At 49.6% G+C, this 17,738-nt stretch overlaps 1 protein-coding gene, 1 long non-coding RNA gene and 1 other non-coding gene across 12 annotated transcripts in view; 2 read left to right on the top strand and 1 right to left on the bottom strand.

Moving 5' to 3' along the window:
- The window catches only part of bcorl1 (BCL6 corepressor like 1), a 28,755-nt gene extending 11,542 nt beyond the window's left edge, over positions 1-17,213 (bottom strand). For 2 of the 10 annotated variants that reach the window (XM_088597421.1, XM_088597412.1), the window contains exons 1-3: positions 2,087-3,380; positions 1,578-1,736; positions 117-207 (exon numbers count right to left, since the gene is read on the bottom strand). In XM_088597421.1, the coding sequence (XP_088453547.1) occupies positions 117-207; positions 1,578-1,736; positions 2,087-2,238 (402 nt within the window). In that variant the 5' untranslated portion in view covers positions 2,239-3,380. The other 8 variants (XM_088597417.1, XM_088597413.1, XM_088597416.1 and 5 more) reach the window with 8 other exon arrangements.
- On the top strand, positions 13,142-14,684 carry LOC148654133 (uncharacterized). The gene is made up of 2 exons (XR_015924973.1): positions 13,142-13,517; positions 13,762-14,684. It is a non-coding gene; the product is annotated as an uncharacterized LOC148654133 (long non-coding RNA).
- Positions 17,214-17,665: 452 nt separating the features above from the next.
- Positions 17,666-17,738, top strand: trnav-uac (transfer RNA valine (anticodon UAC)). The gene has a single exon. It is a non-coding gene; the product is annotated as a tRNA-Val (tRNA).

A 17,738-nucleotide genomic window follows, 5' to 3' on the forward strand; every position in this document is an offset into this window, starting at 1 on the left:
AGTAGCGTGCAATAACAAAGCATATTAAGAACTCGAATTTCGTCTCACACACGGACATTTCGACCATCTGACTGAAACCCCCCTCAGCTGTTCCCCCAGCGGAAGGCTGGTGTTACCTGCACGACGCTGCTGCTAGTGCAGCATTCCTTCGGCGCCGCAGGCTGTGTGCCGGCCCGGGCTGGCTCCTCTTCGGGGTACGGCGCTCTCCTGGCAAACACAGGGGACACACTGAGGCTGCTGACGAGCGCACAGCTGGGGACCCCGCACTGTGGACCTCCCGCGTGACCCCGAAACCACAGCTATTCACACCTGAGTGGTTTTAACCACTAGGTCTCCTGGCAGCCATTGTCAGGCTATTCATGAATCGGCCCCCGCAGGGGCGTGCCCACCGGCGATACTGTGAGCTGCTTCCGTTTCAAAAGGCCAAAACAAAGATTCCAGGGGGCTTGAAACAAAACAAAAGAACCACAGATCACAGTGAAACTCTTATTCCTCTTGAAACTTTCACTACCGGCAATCCTAAATTCTCCGCAAGCCGGCACTGATGAGCCTGATGCAGGACCCTGAGGCCGTATCCAGGCTTGGGCTCAGCTGCACTAATTGAGACACTTTCGCCATTAAAAAAACTTTAGGAAATACTCAGCCTCTGAGTATAGATTTTTTACAGGAAATAATTGGAGAAGGACCTGCACCAGGATCGTTACATGAGGTAACATTTCTGCATCACACTATAAATGACAAATTTCAGCACATATCCATCTGTATATATAAATACATGTCCTCCCCCAACAGGCAGAAATTGATGAAGGGCCATTTCTCACTCTGCGCCCTCAGGCCCCTGTAACGCGTTGTGGCTAAAAATGATTCCAAGCCTAACCTAATCATTCACAGTTGTGATCAAGTTATGCTGCTCGGATCATGCTGGGCTTTCTTTTCCCCCCTTTTTTTATCAATTAGCAGCCATTCACACTGTTGTTGTAAGGTGAGGGGGCCTCATTTTTCAGTCAACGACCTCCAGAGAAACAGAATATGCGCAAGACGGCTCCAACAGGAGGGGTGACAAAACACACAACTGTGGCAGCTACAGTTGTGGGACTAAATGCCCAGCAACCCATTAGGCAGGAGGGTCCTGCAACAGCATGCATTTAAAAGCCTCAGGGAACCCTGCCCTGCTCTGCGCTGAGACAACAATCTGGTAAATACCATCACAGCGCTAATCCAATAGAGCAACAAAGCTGCAACATCACAATGCTCTTGTGGAATCTTGCAATAAACTTCCTATTGATTCCTTATGCTGTAAAACAACGAGGGCCTTTTCCCTCAAGAGCTTAACCTCGTGAGCTGCCTACCAGGGATGTCCTGTCTCCTGTCGCGGACAGCACTCAAATCGAAGATTCCTACAACAGACGCAGTCTTTCCCTGCTCCAGCTCTCAGCTCGCAACAGGAGAAGCGATGGACGGGCCTTCAGAGACACCGCTGTGCTGTGCATGCAAGAGGCCGCCCTGAATGTCCTCCTGCTGAAAAAGCAGCGCGGGGGGGCAGACGGACAGGCCTCGCGGGTGAAGGCGGCGCTCACCGGTCCTCGTTGATACCGCACATGCGGATCCGGTCGGCGCTGACCCAGCCGTGCACGCTGCTGCAGAGCGGAGGGGCCGACACCATCGCAGGCGGGACGGGCTCGCTCCAGGCTTCGGCGCCGCGCACTCCGACGGGCCCCAGGCTGCACCAGCACCTCCTGCGCAGGAAGGACACGAGTGAGCGTCTCCGGACCAGTGACACAGCTTCTCACCGCTGTCCACAGACACACTGGACACACTGACAGGCCTGGACACGCTGGACAGGCTGAACACATTGACAGGCCTGGACACGCTGACAGGCCTGGACACACTGAACACGCTGACAGGCCCGGACACGCTGGACAGGCTGAACACACTGACAGGCCTGGACACACTGAACAAACTGACAGGCCCGGACACAATGACAGGCCTGGACACACTGAACACACTGACAGGCCCGGACACACTGAACACACTGACAGGCCTCAACACACTGACAGGCCCGAACACACTGAACACATTGACCGACCTTGGCCACCAACAATCCCACAAAACCACAGGCTTATCTGTGGGGCTTCCACAGTTCGCCGGCCCACCACTGACACTGGAGTAAACAGCCAGAGTTTGTTTTTTTTTCTGAAAAAGGTAGAAAGATGCGTTCTGAAAAAGTTTCAAAGCCATGTTCAGAGAGGTGGAATTTTAAATAACACACTCCGCTGACTGACACTGCTGTTGTTTAGAGAATTTCATCTGGGAAAAAAAAGAGGCCATTGTTTTTCAGTTCAGTGCAAACCCTTAAATCACGCTTAGTTATACACTCAACTTCCTAATCCCAAATCCCCTCTCCGCACACAGAAAACATCTCTCCTGAATTTCCTCTCCCCCCTACCGACATGGCCAACATCCTTGTAGTTCTGGGCCTCGTGTGAAGGTGGCTGAACCCCGAAACAGACCGGTTCGCTCACACCACACCAACAGTCCAGTCTTGCAGGTTGAAAACAGCTTCCAGGGTATTGCAGTGGGGGGACAGCCTCACTGATGTCAGGCTTGTAAGGCACAAGACCCCCGGCACACGACCACCACAAACAGGCTGCTTATCTGCTGAAACAGATCCAGCAAACCTTTGACTTCCAAAGCTACCCCCCCCCAGACTGAAAGGTTTTTTTGACTAGCTCTGTTTAAAAATAGCAGGCCTGCTGATCGGCACCGCATCCCGTGCACTCACGTGAACGGAGATGACAATACCGCGGCGCACCTCGGCTCCCGCACACGGGAGCCTCTCCGGCAGCGGGCGCCGTTATCCCTGGGGCCAGCACTCCGCGGGGCCGACTACTGCCCCAGGGCGGGGGTGGGGATGTCTTTTTTTTTTTACCAATAGATCCGCAAAAAGCAGCCATTTCATTGGTGCTCGCTCCGCGGAGCCACCGATATCGGGGGATAGGGCGAAAGTCTGTATTTATTTAAGCACTAATCCACAATCACAGCTTTTTGGGAAAAACAATGAAATAAAAATAAGACTGTCCTGTAGCCCACAGTCCTGTCCGGACTTCACAGAACGACAGTTGAACACAATTAAGCCATATGATTTAAACAACTTCCCGAATGAGTTGTAAACAGACGAATGTCACCTCTCATTCGGGCTGTGCCTGAGCCGAGCACCTCCTCCGTCCCGAGACACTTCGCTGCCTTTCCAGATGCAGTTCCACAGCCACGCGCGGCCGGGAGCAGGGATTATGCTCGGCGCTTAAAGTCCCTGACCACCGTGTACGTCAGTTTTAAACCCCCTCGACAAGGCTGCACATCATGAAGCAAGAGCACAAAAATAAAATCTTCTTACTCACCCGACTTGCAGAGCAGTCCGCCTTCGCTCTCGGCTCTGCTCTTACAACCGGCTGCCCGTGTAGAAGAAGCGTACCTTTTCAGCACGCTATAAATATTTCATAAAATGGGCTGTGCAGTAACGCACGACTGTTTTCACGACATATAAGTGCAACAGAAGCTAGTTCTGCCTGCGTCTAGCAACCTATAGGACGTGTAAGCTGTATACCTGCGCAGGTTTATCACAACATAAGAAGAGCACGCTTCGTTTCTCAGGTGGTCCGAAATGTTGGGACTAAAGAGAAACGCGAGGGAACGCGGTTGTTTTGTTCAAAACACATCCTGTTTTCCCTGAAGAGGAGAGTCTCGGAACGACGCCGTTTTAAAAAGAGAGTGGAGATCCCGAACCTTTTGAACTCGGTTGTCAGAAAGTGTCCTTCTTAAACCCACACGGGCAAAGCCGAGCTGCAACACACACACAAGCCACCGAGCCCAGCGGGTTCCCGGCCAAGCCGCTCTCCCCGCTAAGGTAACATCACATCGGCGGCGGACAGCAAACAAACCAGCCCTCCGCAAACTCGGGCAAAATACCCTGCGCGTATTGGGTCGCCTTCGGGATGGTATTTTTCTGTCCTCGTGGGGGGAAAAAAAAAAACCTTTGCATTGCTCGATCTTCAGGAACAGGATCGCAGAGAGGAGCCACGCACCGGCAGCACAAGACAGTAGGCACTTTCCCCCTGCGTCTGAAATTCGGTCACATTAAGAGTTCCGATACGGGGCGAGATCCCAGCCAGCAATAAGAGCAACTTATCTCACTGTACCTGTGCGGGGACCTTGTTTAGTAACGTTACTCTCACGAATGCATCGCAGATAACATGCGATTTAAGATCCCTGCGTAGCAAAGTCGACCTTAGCTACTAATATCACACTGCGTTCGCTGGCTACAAATTGCTTCCCAGTGTTAAAATATCTGAATCCGACCGTATAGGCACGAAACGCGCAACGGACAGTCCCGCCTCAGCCCCTACGGAAACCGTTTCTGGGTTTGGAAATAAGATCAGACCGAACCGATTCCTGTTGACTACAGCCGCTGAATAAATTCGTCAAATTTTAGCCACCTCTATCAAATTATATAAACAACCATCTTTCCGTTTTCTTCGTATTATTTGGAGAAACAAATACCTCAAATTAAAGAGTCAGTTGCGTTTCTTTCGTTCTGGTCCGTGGCAGTTCACTAATCTCGCCCGTTTTCGGTTCCGAAAGTCCGACCGGGGGGGGTGGGGGGGGTCGTCAAGACAGTCCGTACGGTATCTCAGTCTCCGATGGGAGAGAGGGGCAGATGGAGAGGTGCCAGTATGGGACTTGTAGTGTTTCGCTACCCACGCCCTGTCGGTGACAGCTCGTACAAGGGAGGAGTTGGGACTACAGCGCCCGGCATGCAACGCAGGCCCCAGCCGCTCAAGGGGAAAGGGGATCGCAACGGTGCGCTAAACTGGAAAAGCTCAAGTGCCTGGGAGAGGAGCGAGACTGGGTCCATAAAGACAACGCGCCCGGTTCCGTGCGGACGGCAAACCGGGGCAGCCGGCTCCGCGAAAAAAGGGTTTTCGCGGGCGGCTGTGACAAGCCCACGAAAGTGTGTTCGAAGTGCCTGCAAAGGTAGCATTGCTCGCTGCGGAATTAACACGAGGGGCCGGAGCAGGCGCCTGTGTGTAGGATTAATACCTAACTACTGTAAATTATTCCGAGTCCTCGGCGCTCCAGTCATGGACATTTAAGGCACGCAAACTGTATCTTCAAACGTCAGGCAAAGAGCACAGTATTTCACTCTCATTAAAAAGGCGGCGAGCCGATGGAAGGAGACAGACTTACACACTTCAAGCCCATTTTAGACACGTTGACTGACCTTAAAATGCCAAAACATTACGCTGTAATGCACAACCAAAGGTGAATCGGGCAGCAGTAACTGCACATCTGGCGGATGCGAGAATGCCTTTCTTATAAACTCCGTCTTCTGGCGAAGAATTTTTCAGATCCTTCTTAACATAATTTAAACACGATACCGTGGTAAGAGAACAATTACCACCGCGATAGAAAACCCAATTAAAAAAAATGTTCAGCTAAGAAAAGCGTGGGACTCCTCACAGACATCAAACCTGCAGGCCAGCTGGCGTTCGCGCCGCGATATTTTCACCTGTATCATCCTGCATTGCCCGATTACTTTCTGAGCCCAAACAGTAGCTTTTAGTCGGCAAACGTCTCATCATTGTGATGTTTCTTTTGACACGTATAACAGCGCCTGAACCGAGAAACTAACCAGTATTGCGACACAGATAACAGAGGGGTCACGACATAACCACGATGATCTATCACGCACAATCTATGAAGTGGCGATCTTCAGTGTAAGCCCTGGTTTACAAATACGTGCATTACGAAATGCTGGGGTAAAGAACTATTGTTTAGTCTCACGCCAAGACCAGACTGAAATCGCCGACCTCAGGCGGAGGGAGGAAAGCAACAGTCTCGCGGCGGCCGAAGGGAGTTCAGCCCCGGGCTCGCGCACAGCGCAGTCAAGTAGCACAAGGTTTTGAGAAAGACGGCCATGTGTTCCCTTTGGTCACAGACCCCGCATATTCCCCCAAGAAAGCACTGCAGCCAAGGAAGAGCGAAACTGGTGCGCATCGTCAACGTCTCACCCCCGCGAGCTCATGCATTCTACACCCCCACAGATTGCGAGTTTTTACGTGTTAGGCCATAAGACACGCACACACCACAGACAAACACGCGGCACGAAATGTGGACAAGTGCAGGACGTAGGGGGAAGTCGGACAATGGCGTGCCATTTTATTTCATTAATATCGAAGAGAGCTGTACCGACCTGCTATGTACGCCTGCTACTAAGACGAATATTACACAGAGTCGGCTCTGGTTATCGCTGTTCCTGGCAAGACAGTCCTGACACACAGAACCAGCGCGACCGGAAAAGAGCGATGTGAGCTGGTGTCGGGGCCACAGGGCGCGAACCGAGAGGCAGAGGCGCCTAAAGCACCCCTTTGGTTCACACGTTTGCGAAAGATGAACGGGAAAAGGTTAAAAAAAAACAGGGAAGGCGGAGAAGATAGTCTGCGCTGAAAACTTAAAAAATAAACCCGCCCCGGCCCGGTCTTTCCTGCCCTTACCTCTACATTCAGAACGTGCGGTTGGAAACGAACAATAACGCGTTTGCTTACTAGACTTTCTCCCCGCTGCTAACAGAAGGTCTTTAAATTTCTAGGGGGCTTTGCCAATGAACCCCACCACCTGCGCCCCAGCCCAGCTGCACAGCAGATCAAGGGGGAGTAAGAACCTGCTCTGACAGCTGGATTAAGAAGAAAACGTAGGAAGGCCAGACTGGGCAGAAGCAGACTGGATTGAGCTACTTTTTATTTTTAAAAGCATACTTGAGATCTTTAATGACCGAGCAATCAGGACCCCGGTTTTAATGTCTCACCCATAGCTTGGCTCTACCTACACTACAGATTCTCCTTCCAGGGAGACACGGGGGTCATGGGTTTGCAAATTGGGATCCAGAGCAAGTAGCCCCACCTACTGGTCCACCAACACCTCCTGCAGCATCGAGATGGCTGTCCTCAGGGATCCCCCCCTGTGCTGACCAGGCCCGGCCCTGCTGAGCTTGGGATCGGACAGGATCAGGTTGCTAAGGGGTAGCACTGCCTAACACTTGGGACCCTGCCTGAGGATCCCCTACCTGTGTGCTTACTAACGCTGGGGAGTAAAACAAACAACACACTGAGTTTGAATAAGGAATATCAAGGAAACGGTCACATCAGCACCGAGAAGGGAAGATCAACAGTGTGCCAACGGGTCAGTGTCGCCTGTTTGTGCTCCAGCGACAACAAGACAAAGCACCCGGGGCTTTGAGCAGGAAGCGCCAAGCTGCAGCGTTCAAAGAAAGTTAACAACCAATAACAAAAGAACAAACAAACAAAATACCTGGATCAGACTTCCTGTGCCTGCAATCAAACTGTTCCAATAACGTAACAGCTTTGGGAAACATTGCATAAACCCTGTACAAGCCATTCATTCATTGTCTGCCAATTTGTGTGGTTACTTGTAAGATGTAGAATTTGCAACCACTCCCAGTCTATCCCCCTCGGAGAGTGCGCCCCCACAGTTTGCACCCCACTGTTGTGGGGGTATTTTGTGCCACTGGCAGTTTCGTGCACAGGGCAGACGTCATGCAGTCGCTGTTATTTTGCTGCTCAGGGTGCACTATAGAGAAATAGGTGTCGAACAATTTCCTATCACTTGATGATGATGATGGTATTTATTTTTCTTTCCTCACACTGTGGTGGAGGGGATGCTGGTGTGAATGGAAGTGTTTGGTTCTTTGCTCACTTAAAGATCAAGCATTTCTGAGAGGGCTTAGTTCTTGTGTTTGTCAGAATAATGGCATGGGTCTGGACATTGACCCCCCAGAACCCTAGCAGCATTCCTTCACACCAACAGCTCAGCTGCGTTACAGAAATACTTTATATATGTGGAGCACCGAAAACAAGATCACGTGAATTCATGTACTGTAGATATTGTTGGATGCACACCTAGTACATTGTCCTGCTCTAATCCGGCATTTTCGGATAACATCTACGCACATCGAGGACTTGAAGTAGACACCCCACGGCACTGCTCTCCAGATCAGGAAGTTACTGTGAATTTGTAGGTAGTGCCAAAGCACTCACATTTTAAAAGTTTGCTGAACTCTTTCTAGGAAAGCTGTCTGTAGTTCTCCCAATACCAACCACACAAAAAAAAAATTCAAATAACAAAGCTAACAACTATCGTTAATTTGTACATGCAAATCAGTGTCTTTTTTCCTGTTTCTATGTTAAACATGCTACTCATTGATCATTAGACATCAGCAGAGTGTTTGGGAACTGGTGAAGAACATACAACTTGGGATAGTGATTTCTCTGTAATATACAGAAACATGTTTGTAGATATATGTGGTGAGGCACTGTTGAAGAGGACACCAAGCACTGTTGTTGCAATGCCCACTTTGCAATGAAGGTCCTCGACAAACTTGTGTTTTACCATCCTGTAATATTTCATGAATGCAACATTCCATTGTTGTCTTGGAAAGCAGAGAGCTCGTTGCTTTGCAGAATACAAGTAATTAGTACAAAATCAAAACATCTCACACAAGGAGGATTCTACAGCTGACTATATGAGGTGTGGTTCACAGGCCAGATGATGATGAAAGACTTGTGCAACAACTTATTATTTGTGATTTCACTACTTCACAACAATATATAACTGTCCCATAGCTTGATTAATAATGCTCCAGTGGCTGTCTGACAGCAGTGTGGAGTATCGCGTGCTGTGGATTTGTAATGGGAAGAGTGTGGGCCCAGATTCTGGGTGAGATGGACAGGGCAGTGCCCAACCCTTCTGCAACTTACTCCACTAGGGCTGCTTCAGTTAAATGGGTATAAATGTAAGTTACCTTAAAATTTGCAGCAAAAAAATGTCTTATTCAAACCATCCCTGCTTGCTGTTCATTAGTTTCAAGTACACAGGGACTATTCACGCTTTTAAGAGGCCCGGCAATGGAGAGCTTCACTCTAGTCAGCGAACACTGTTAAGCAGCTGGATCTTGGGCAGGTTTTGTAGAACAAAACATTTCAACGTCATCTTTATAAGGGACAGATATTATCATTGTTCTTGTTTTTGGTGTTATAATTCGTCTTCTTTACCCAATATACTGTATATATATGTCCCAGTCATTTTTCAATCTCAAGTTTATGCTAAACTCCTTTTCTCAAAGAAGCACACAAAATAGCCATATACCGGGTCAGGACAATGAAGACAACATGCTATATTTATTTTTTTAAAATTCAGTAATCATTACGATATATATCGCTTTTCGTGCAAACATCACGCGATTCATCGATACAACTGTTCTTCTTTAACAGCACAGCTCATTGAAGGATTGCCAGACCAGAATTTAAAAGCTTTAATATAACATAGCCGGTTCGTCCTGCTCGAACATATACACCTGGCGCTTTTGAGTCGGAGGTTCTGCACGGCGCATAATCTGCAACACCGAGATTCCATCCTACCTGCAGTTGCATTAATTAAAATCCCTCATTAAAACAGACACCGCTCTGCGATCTCTTTACTGTCACAAGGCACACGACACGTAGCAGGCGCGCACGAGCCTTGCTTGTGGAATTAAGCTCGGGCAGGGCAGATCAGAGCAAAGTCGAGGTGCCGAGACCCCCGCTTCCGCACAGCAAGGTCACTCCAGGTAAAAACACCACCCTTGCCGATGCGTCGTTTGGAAGGCCATGCTAAGCCTGTTCCGTCTGAAACGCTAACGCTACCTTCGACTGCAGCCATTAGCGACGAGAATGTCTCACACCTAAAGGTCCATAGACGCACAGAAGCAGCACAGAAATACCACCATTATTTAATGATGAGAGAAAACAGGAGTTTTTTTTTAATCTTACGTTGCTTTCCCGAGGATTTCAACCAAACGAAATTAAAATAATGAAATGTGTCTTGAAAATGAAAGCAAGTTCACAGCGAGTCCAGTCGTGTTATCTCGCAATGTGAAACGACCGTGTTATTTTCTCTGACTTCAAATAGTGCCTACTTTGTCTCGACAGCATTCTACAGTCACTGGCAGCACGGCCAGGTCCTTCATCTGACCACCTTTAGAAGGAAACACGACTATGAAAATAAACAGAAACTATCAAAGGATGACCTATTTCTGCATTAGGCTCTCTGCAGCACTATAACGGTGACGCGAAAAGCAGCCCGTGGATACAGCTTTCGCACTAAAACCCCTTCATATGCATATTGTAAATATAGTGTGCTGGGAAAAAAATGTGAATTTGGTTGGTCGACTGGATTCCGCTGTGCTAATACCGAATGCACAAATACACAACTGCGTCTACATTTGTATGATTATCAGCGATCAAAAAGTGAATTGCATTTGAAAAAAGAAATAAATTAAGCACTAAATACGCTCGGAATTTAACAAGAACCCAAGGGTACCCGTTTAAGATCGCGCAGAAATTCGCTCAAACTAGAAAACGGCGTTGTGTCTGAGCACGGCCGGCCGCGATCTCCTCCACATTGCAGTTTCCCTGCTGTGGCTGTGCACTCTGAATGAAGAACGCAAGGCACCGGGTTATCCACGAGATCGCTGGGCGACAGACAGCGCTCGGAACACGGCTAGCGATTCCGGTAGTATCCGGCCGATCGGAGCTCAAGAATCGCCGAAAATGTGGCACCCACATGTACTAACGCGGGTAGTGTGGGAATCTCAAGTCTGCGGCGTCTTTCGACGAATCTAAAAGTCTCGTTTGGAGACTTGTGTGTGTGTTTCAGGGCGTGCTGAGCGCAGATCTACCCCGAACAGTTAAGTCACACGGCAGTAAACAGTGTATGTTTAGCGACCACATTCCGGAAAACGTCCAGTTGTGTGTTGTAAAACAAACACGCACGAAAATGAATCCGTGAGTTAACAGATTTAGTCCTGTCTTATCACAGAGCCATGTATTTAAGAGCTAAATCCTTCTGTTGCTGTAGCCCAATTGTCATTAAACCGGCTCAGTTGTTCGGCGTCTGTCCTGTCAGATACACTGGGTCAGTGGGCTATTCGCGGCGGAATGTCCCGATCTCTCTGCCATTTTAACACACCGCGGTGGCAAACATCTCCATCGAGTTACGTTACTAGTCAATAAGAGGAAAAGTAAGTTCTGCAAACACCTGATTCGCTTTTCACCAGGTGAAATGAACGCTGTCGTGGTCCAGTTGACGTGCACATGAAAATGAATGACATAGAACAATTATAGCCTGTTCAAAAGGCGGTGTTCTTGCGGGCTTGTAACCTTCTTAATCACTTAAAGAAATTAAACTGCCTGTGAAATTGAAGACAACTTGACAGGATACCCGCCAGAGCGGGATATATTCCTGACTACGGAGCTACAGGGTGCTACAGAAGCCGGAGAGAAAAATAAAAAAAAGATGCAACACAGCTTTGACCCGCAAAACTTTAAAAGGGTTTCACAGTGCACATCACTTCAGTGGATTGTACTGGAACAATAGTAGGCTGGTATCAGCCATGTATGCTGCCTTTAATAAACAACTGAATAGGAACTACTGTTACTACAACTAGGATACTGGTAGTAGTCTAGTAGTATAGTGTTGGTAGAAGCAACCGTATTCTTACTAATAAGCATTTTCTTTCGCGTTTTACCCTCACGCACACACCTGTTTGTCCCCATGAAGTTGAGCACAAATGAATAAAGGATAAGAAGAAAAAGTTTAAACGGTGCAACTGTCGCCCCCACGACTGCCTGCGATGCCCCTTTAATGCCCCTCGCAGCGCCTTTGTTATTAGCAATGGCAACCGACTCGCGCCGCCTTACCTTCAGCGCGGGGCTGCTCTCGAGCGGGTCCGGGCTCGTGGCTTTCACGGGCACGCGGGGAGGGGTCTGCAGGCGCCGCCGACTTCCGTCTCGGGGCTCCGAGGTGATTTTAAAGAGGAATAAATCCGGGGCGAAATTTAGGTTTCTCTCCGCGATCTTCCCTCATCGCCAGTTTCACACTGCAGCAGCTGGAGAGAAATATCGCGCACCCTGGGTCCTAGAGCCGGTAAGTTCTTGCTTTACAGGTGAATGCAATACAGGTTGTTAGTCGGACGTTTGCGGGCTAAGACCGCCTCACACACGACACAAAGGGCACAGGGGGTTAACTCTCCGTGGGCGTGTGATCGGATTAAACTTGCCAGTGCTTAATAAATTAATAAAACTCATTTAAATATCTGGGTACAAGCATAATAACTCCACGTGATTGAGCTATCCGCCGCTCTGGAATCTGTCGAGTTGGGCCAGCGTTTCGACCACGGCCTGATTTAAACGCATATTCTTATCCTTACAATCACGGTGAAGGAACTCGAACGTGAACAGTCGCAATATTGGTACCGACGAGTACTGTGTGAAGTCGAATTTTACATCTGGAAGGATGAAAATGGAAGGAGCGGGCGGCTCCAGCGCACAGACTCCAGAAATAGATGCATCTGGGGAGGTGAGAGAGTTCAACACGAACAAGCTCTGTTACTCCCTTCCACAAATAATGAGCAAAATGATAGAAAGCCGTAGCTATTGTAGGCTTTCACACAGCTGGTCGATGACACCTCTCCTTTCCTACAGCACCGTTTTCTGAAAACATTTGTTTGTCATTTGATGCAAGAAAAGGTGCTGTGGAGCTGGGCTGCACACGTGTGTAAGTGTGTAGCTCTTCACGGCTGCCACTGCCGCTCACTGAGGGGCAGAAGGGCTGCAAGCGAGGGGAGGCCGTCCAGCACACACAGCCGGCTCGGTTGCGAGCTGGTAGCTGTTTGACCCGAAGATCCAGCCCTTCCCTGAAGCCAGCCGGTGGGTCACCTTGTGCAGCCTGTCTGGTTCCTTATCCCAGACTCCCAGCAGCCCTTGTGTCAGAAGTGCCTCCCGCTCTCACGCTTAAAGGCACTTCCCCGTGGTCTTCCACTCGTGTCCCCCGACTCGTGTTTCACTGTTTCACATTTCATCGTACAAACATATATTGTGATTAAGAATGCCTACCCAGGGTGTTTTTTTTTTTGTAGCCTATATTTTATTTTTTTGCACGTGTTTTTAGTGTTTAAAAGTATGTTGTGCGTCCCAAGTATGTTCATCATCCATGCGGTCGCTGTGTCCGGGGTATGTATTCACGACGTGTCCATGTTTCTGGTAAGGCCGTCTCGGTTGGGAAGAATCGTGATTCACAACAGGACAGCGCGCGATTTCCACAGCCTCGGAGCGCGTAAGCAGCCGGCTAGTCTCATGAGCGTCACTGTCGATGGTCTTCCCCGATCACAGGCGCCTCTGCAGCTCAGCCTGACCTCTGCCCCGAGTGCCTAAAACCCATTCGCGCCGCCATGTGCTTGCACTCATCCGACAGACAGCACGGACAGACGTCAGGCGGTCGGCCCCGCGCTGCTCAGAGCTGCCCAGCTCCGGGTCCGAGGTTCGGCAAGCAAATAGGTGTGCGAGTTCGGAAACAGCAAGACCACGCAGAAGCGTGACCTAAAGTGTGACGCTATGTTTTAAAAAAATGTAAGTCAAAGCTTCACTATCGCTCTTGTCGAGTGTAAATCGACGGGATAAAATAAATTTCTTCTTCAGTCGTATTTATGCAGGGCTGCAAGACACGAGCTATCTAATGGTATTGTTAAGTTCTGTGTTGGTGGTATCTTCTGTGCTTTGGGGGTGTAAAGAAAGCAGGCCGCGTTCACACACACACACCCCCCCCCCTCTGGTCGCTTTGTACCAGCGCTGACACTCGTTTCTTTCTCCGCAGAAACCCCGTGTACTGGGCGCTCTGCGATTCCAGAGGCCAACGTGTTCACACATCTGCTTCTCCCGCCGCTGAATGAAGCACCTTCTGGAATCCGCATTACTGAGCCGAGATACGTGCGAAGAGGGCATCTCCCCACAACAGGGCTCTGTTTGGAGGAGTAACATTGTGCACATGTGTCGTTCTCTCCACTGCCTCACACACGCGGGTCGTGCCGTGTACCCTGTAACTCTCAGCTGCCTGCACGTACGGGACGCCGATGGCCGCCGGCTCAAAGCTGGCGGAGCCCCGAACATCCTGACTTGCTCCAGACCCACAGGGCCACCGGACCACAACCCGGACACGATTTCGTCCGGGAGCGACTCTTCCCGAGCCCGGGATTTTTGCATTCTTCGGCTGTTCGAGAATCACGTCCGAGCAAGTTGAGGGGCGACGCAGACAACAGTGCATTATGTCAGGGCTGAGCTCTGCTCGGACAATCGCAATCGCAGTCTTGCGAAGCGAAAGGGTCACGCGTGTCAAAGAGCACTCGCTCTCTGTTTTTAGGGGAGGGAGAGAGGAAGAACGTTAGACTGCACATTGTGTAAAAGCGGCAGCTGTAATTATTGCTAAACACGGCAGGTAAAAATCGCATCATCCACACGCACAGGAACCACGTTTCTGAAAAAAAGTAGGACAGACGCATCTGCAGCACCCTGAGTGTCAGATCCAGGCGCATTTTCAGCTGTTGTTTTACCGCGTTTCAGCCCAATAGTCTGTAGCCAAGCAGAGACGGAGCTGACGGAAAGACCACAGAGCCGTGGGTTGTATACTACATAATAATTCTCATATCCGTATCAGCGGCGATGTGGATCAAAACGTTTCGAAAAGTGGAGAATTGTTTTTAAAACACTGAGAAGAGAATAAATACTGCAGTTCTGTCTCCAGTTTATTCTACTGACCTTCATAAACTCCCTATCGAAACGTGCGTGTTAAACAAGAAATTCGCTCAGAGCCGCTCACTACGAACTGAGCAGAGCCCCGCGCAGGCTGTCCCGAGCCGTGCGGTGCCGCTCAGGCTGGCGGCGGGGGGGGCGAGGGGGCTGTGACCGGGGTGGCCGGCGAGCACAGCGGCGTCCCTGTCTGAGGCCTAACTCCAGCTGCAGGAGTCTCCTGCGCGCTCGCGTGTCGGGTCCCTCCGTCTGGAAGGAGGATGTGGGTCTCTCCGGCTCCGCGGTGACATCGGCCAGTCACGTGCACCGCTCGCACGCCCCCCCCCCACGCCACACGGACCGCTCCGCGGGCTGAGCCCGGCCAGAGCACCGTCCTGCCCCGTGTCATTCCTCCGGCGACACGCTCATCTCCACGGCCGAGGATCGAGGCCGACGAGGTGGACGAGTTCACGTCGCCAAAATAATGTTTGCACGGAGGCAGCGCTCTGTGCCGGCAGCGCCAGCAGACCATAGGGCGCAGTGATATGCCCAACATACATCATCCGTAGCCGAACACAGACATCAAAATTTGGGGCATCGGCACTTTGAGCCAGAAGTACTGTTCCTCCTCCTAAAGACTAAAATCAGACCGGTGAGATTCCAAATTCTAAAATACAAAATAAGGTCTAGAGGCTCTTGAATAGCAAGGTGATTTCTTTTTCTTCTCCTAATACTATTACTACTAATAATAATAGTAAAACTACTACTAATATCTAACTATACAGTGTATTATTATTATTATTATTATTATTATTATTATTATTATTATTAGACCCTATATTACACGGGTTTTATGCGTCTCACCCGAAGAAGGCTCCACATCCGAAACGTTGTTTTCTTTCTTCTCTTTTCATGGAATAAACCTCTACTTGTTCCTTTGCAGCTATGCATGCTGACGCAGCTCCCTACTTGAATTTATTATAATATAACTTGAAGTAATGCATACTTTCGTGAGCTGTATTAGCCTTAAAAAGTCATTACCTTTAACAAAATTAAGGTTTCTTTTTTTTGCACATTTTCACCGTTTGCTTACTGCCAGAAACACAAAATATGAAAATTCATCAAGGGTATCGGTCGGCGTCTAGTCCAATTAACCAGCTGCCGCTTCATGGTTTCGTTAGACACTAGCACCGACCCGAACTGCGAACGATACTCTTTTGTCTTATAAAAAAAAAACACCAGTCGAGATTTTCCCTGAATTGAAACTGAACAGGGAGGAGGAACATTTGAAACGGAGACAGGAGGGACTCCCTTACACAAAGGGTGGTGGGAGTGGGGAACAAGCAGCCCGGTCATGCGTAATAAGGTCTGGGACACGTACTATAACCCCACGAGCTACCTGCGTCGAATGGCCTCCCCGTGTATGACACACAAGTGCCACTGTGACCAGGTTCGGGTAATTATCTGAAGGCTCTCCATCATCACCACGACAAGGAGACGTCTGTATGAAAATAATATTAATAAGCACAACACAGCGTAGCTCCGTCCCAGCACCAGCTTTGCCGTCTTGCAGAACAGATTTCTTCTGGACAGACGCCCCACGCGTGGCCTGCGGGCGTGACGGCACTTTGTCCCGGGAGAGAGGATCAATGCCGGGGCTGTTAATTAATCCGAAGGCAGACCCTGACTCGGTTTATGCATTTTTTGATGGCACCGAGTTTCTCATTGCACGGTTCCCCGATTCCACAGTTTCTAAAGTAGCAAATCTCGTACCGAGGTTTTGCTCTCTCGTCCAGCTGATAGCTGGTAGCTCGTTTTTAGATCATGTTCTCGTACTTAATCTCGTTGAAATGATTTAGACGCGGCGCTACACGGTGTTAGACCTTTATCCAGGCTGTAGGGATGATTTACGCCGGGGGTGAAAGGACAGAGCGGCGATAGGGGTGGGGGCTGGCTGCTTTCTGCCCTTTTCCCAACTACCTCAGCGATAAATGAGCCGGCGCACAGCGCCTGCGATCGGCTGTTCCATCAGCAGGAGTTAACTCCTATTTACAGTCACGTCAGACCGCATTCCGTGAGAGAAGTGGGCGTCCGAGGGCCGTGATGTATCAGAAAATAGGCTAGCCTCGACCATTTTCTCTCAAAGTCGGAAACACTCCGCAGAAGCGCTGTGCCAGGCTGGTGTTTCTCCTTCGGTCTGAACTGTTGCTTTTTTGATATTCCCAAGATAACGGAGGCGAGCAGGAAGGGTCCGGGCACGGAGTGTTTTGAGCAGGGTATGCTCAGGTAGTTTTCGTTCGTGTTAAAACCCAACCCCCCCACCCCGCCTGTGAATAGGATCTGTAATTTTCAGTAGCAGGCCTTCAGCTATGTGCGATATTTAAAATGATGAAAATTCACCTATTAGAGAGTTTACACCTAGGAGGGGCTAACAGCCCACAACTTACCCCGAGACACAGCAGGAGTCTTTGTTCATTGCGTGAATAAATGCCTTTGACAATGCCTACGGTGAGGAAGAAAAACGCCGGGGTAAAACAAAAAAAAAATATATATTTTTTTTTTAAAAAGGGGGGGGAGACGCACGCGATCACGCGGCACGAGTGGCTTCGAATCAGTGTGTTGTTGTTTTTTTTTAAAAGAAACAACGACCTCGTGATGGATCTGAGCCCCAAAACACCCGCAAATAAACGCGACCGTGGGTTTAACAGGAAACTAACTCCGAGCCCGCTGCGATTATGAGCAGTGTCACTCGCTGGTGGGATCTCCCGGGACACGGCGTGCGGAGTGTGCCGGTTTGAGCCGACTTCCTGACAGGAGCGGTCGCGCACAGCTAGAGCCGCGCCAGTGAACAGATTCGATGCTTTCAGATCGAAACTGTTTCTAATATGCGTGTAAATATAGGTGCAAGTAACAAAAATGCCTCATCAATAAATCATACGTCATAAGCAGTGCCTGCTGGTATAAGAGCGCCATTTCAGAGCCTCTTGTCGGCGGCCGGTTCCATAGTGTAGTGGTTATCACGTCTGCTTTACACGCAGAAGGTCCTGGGTTCGAGCCCCAGTGGAACCA

The sequence above is a fragment of the Lepisosteus platostomus genome, chromosome 10, assembly GCF_059453375.1.
Source record: "Lepisosteus platostomus isolate fLepPlt1 chromosome 10, fLepPlt1.hap1, whole genome shotgun sequence".
NCBI classification, from domain to species: Eukaryota; Metazoa; Chordata; class Actinopteri; order Semionotiformes; family Lepisosteidae; genus Lepisosteus; species Lepisosteus platostomus.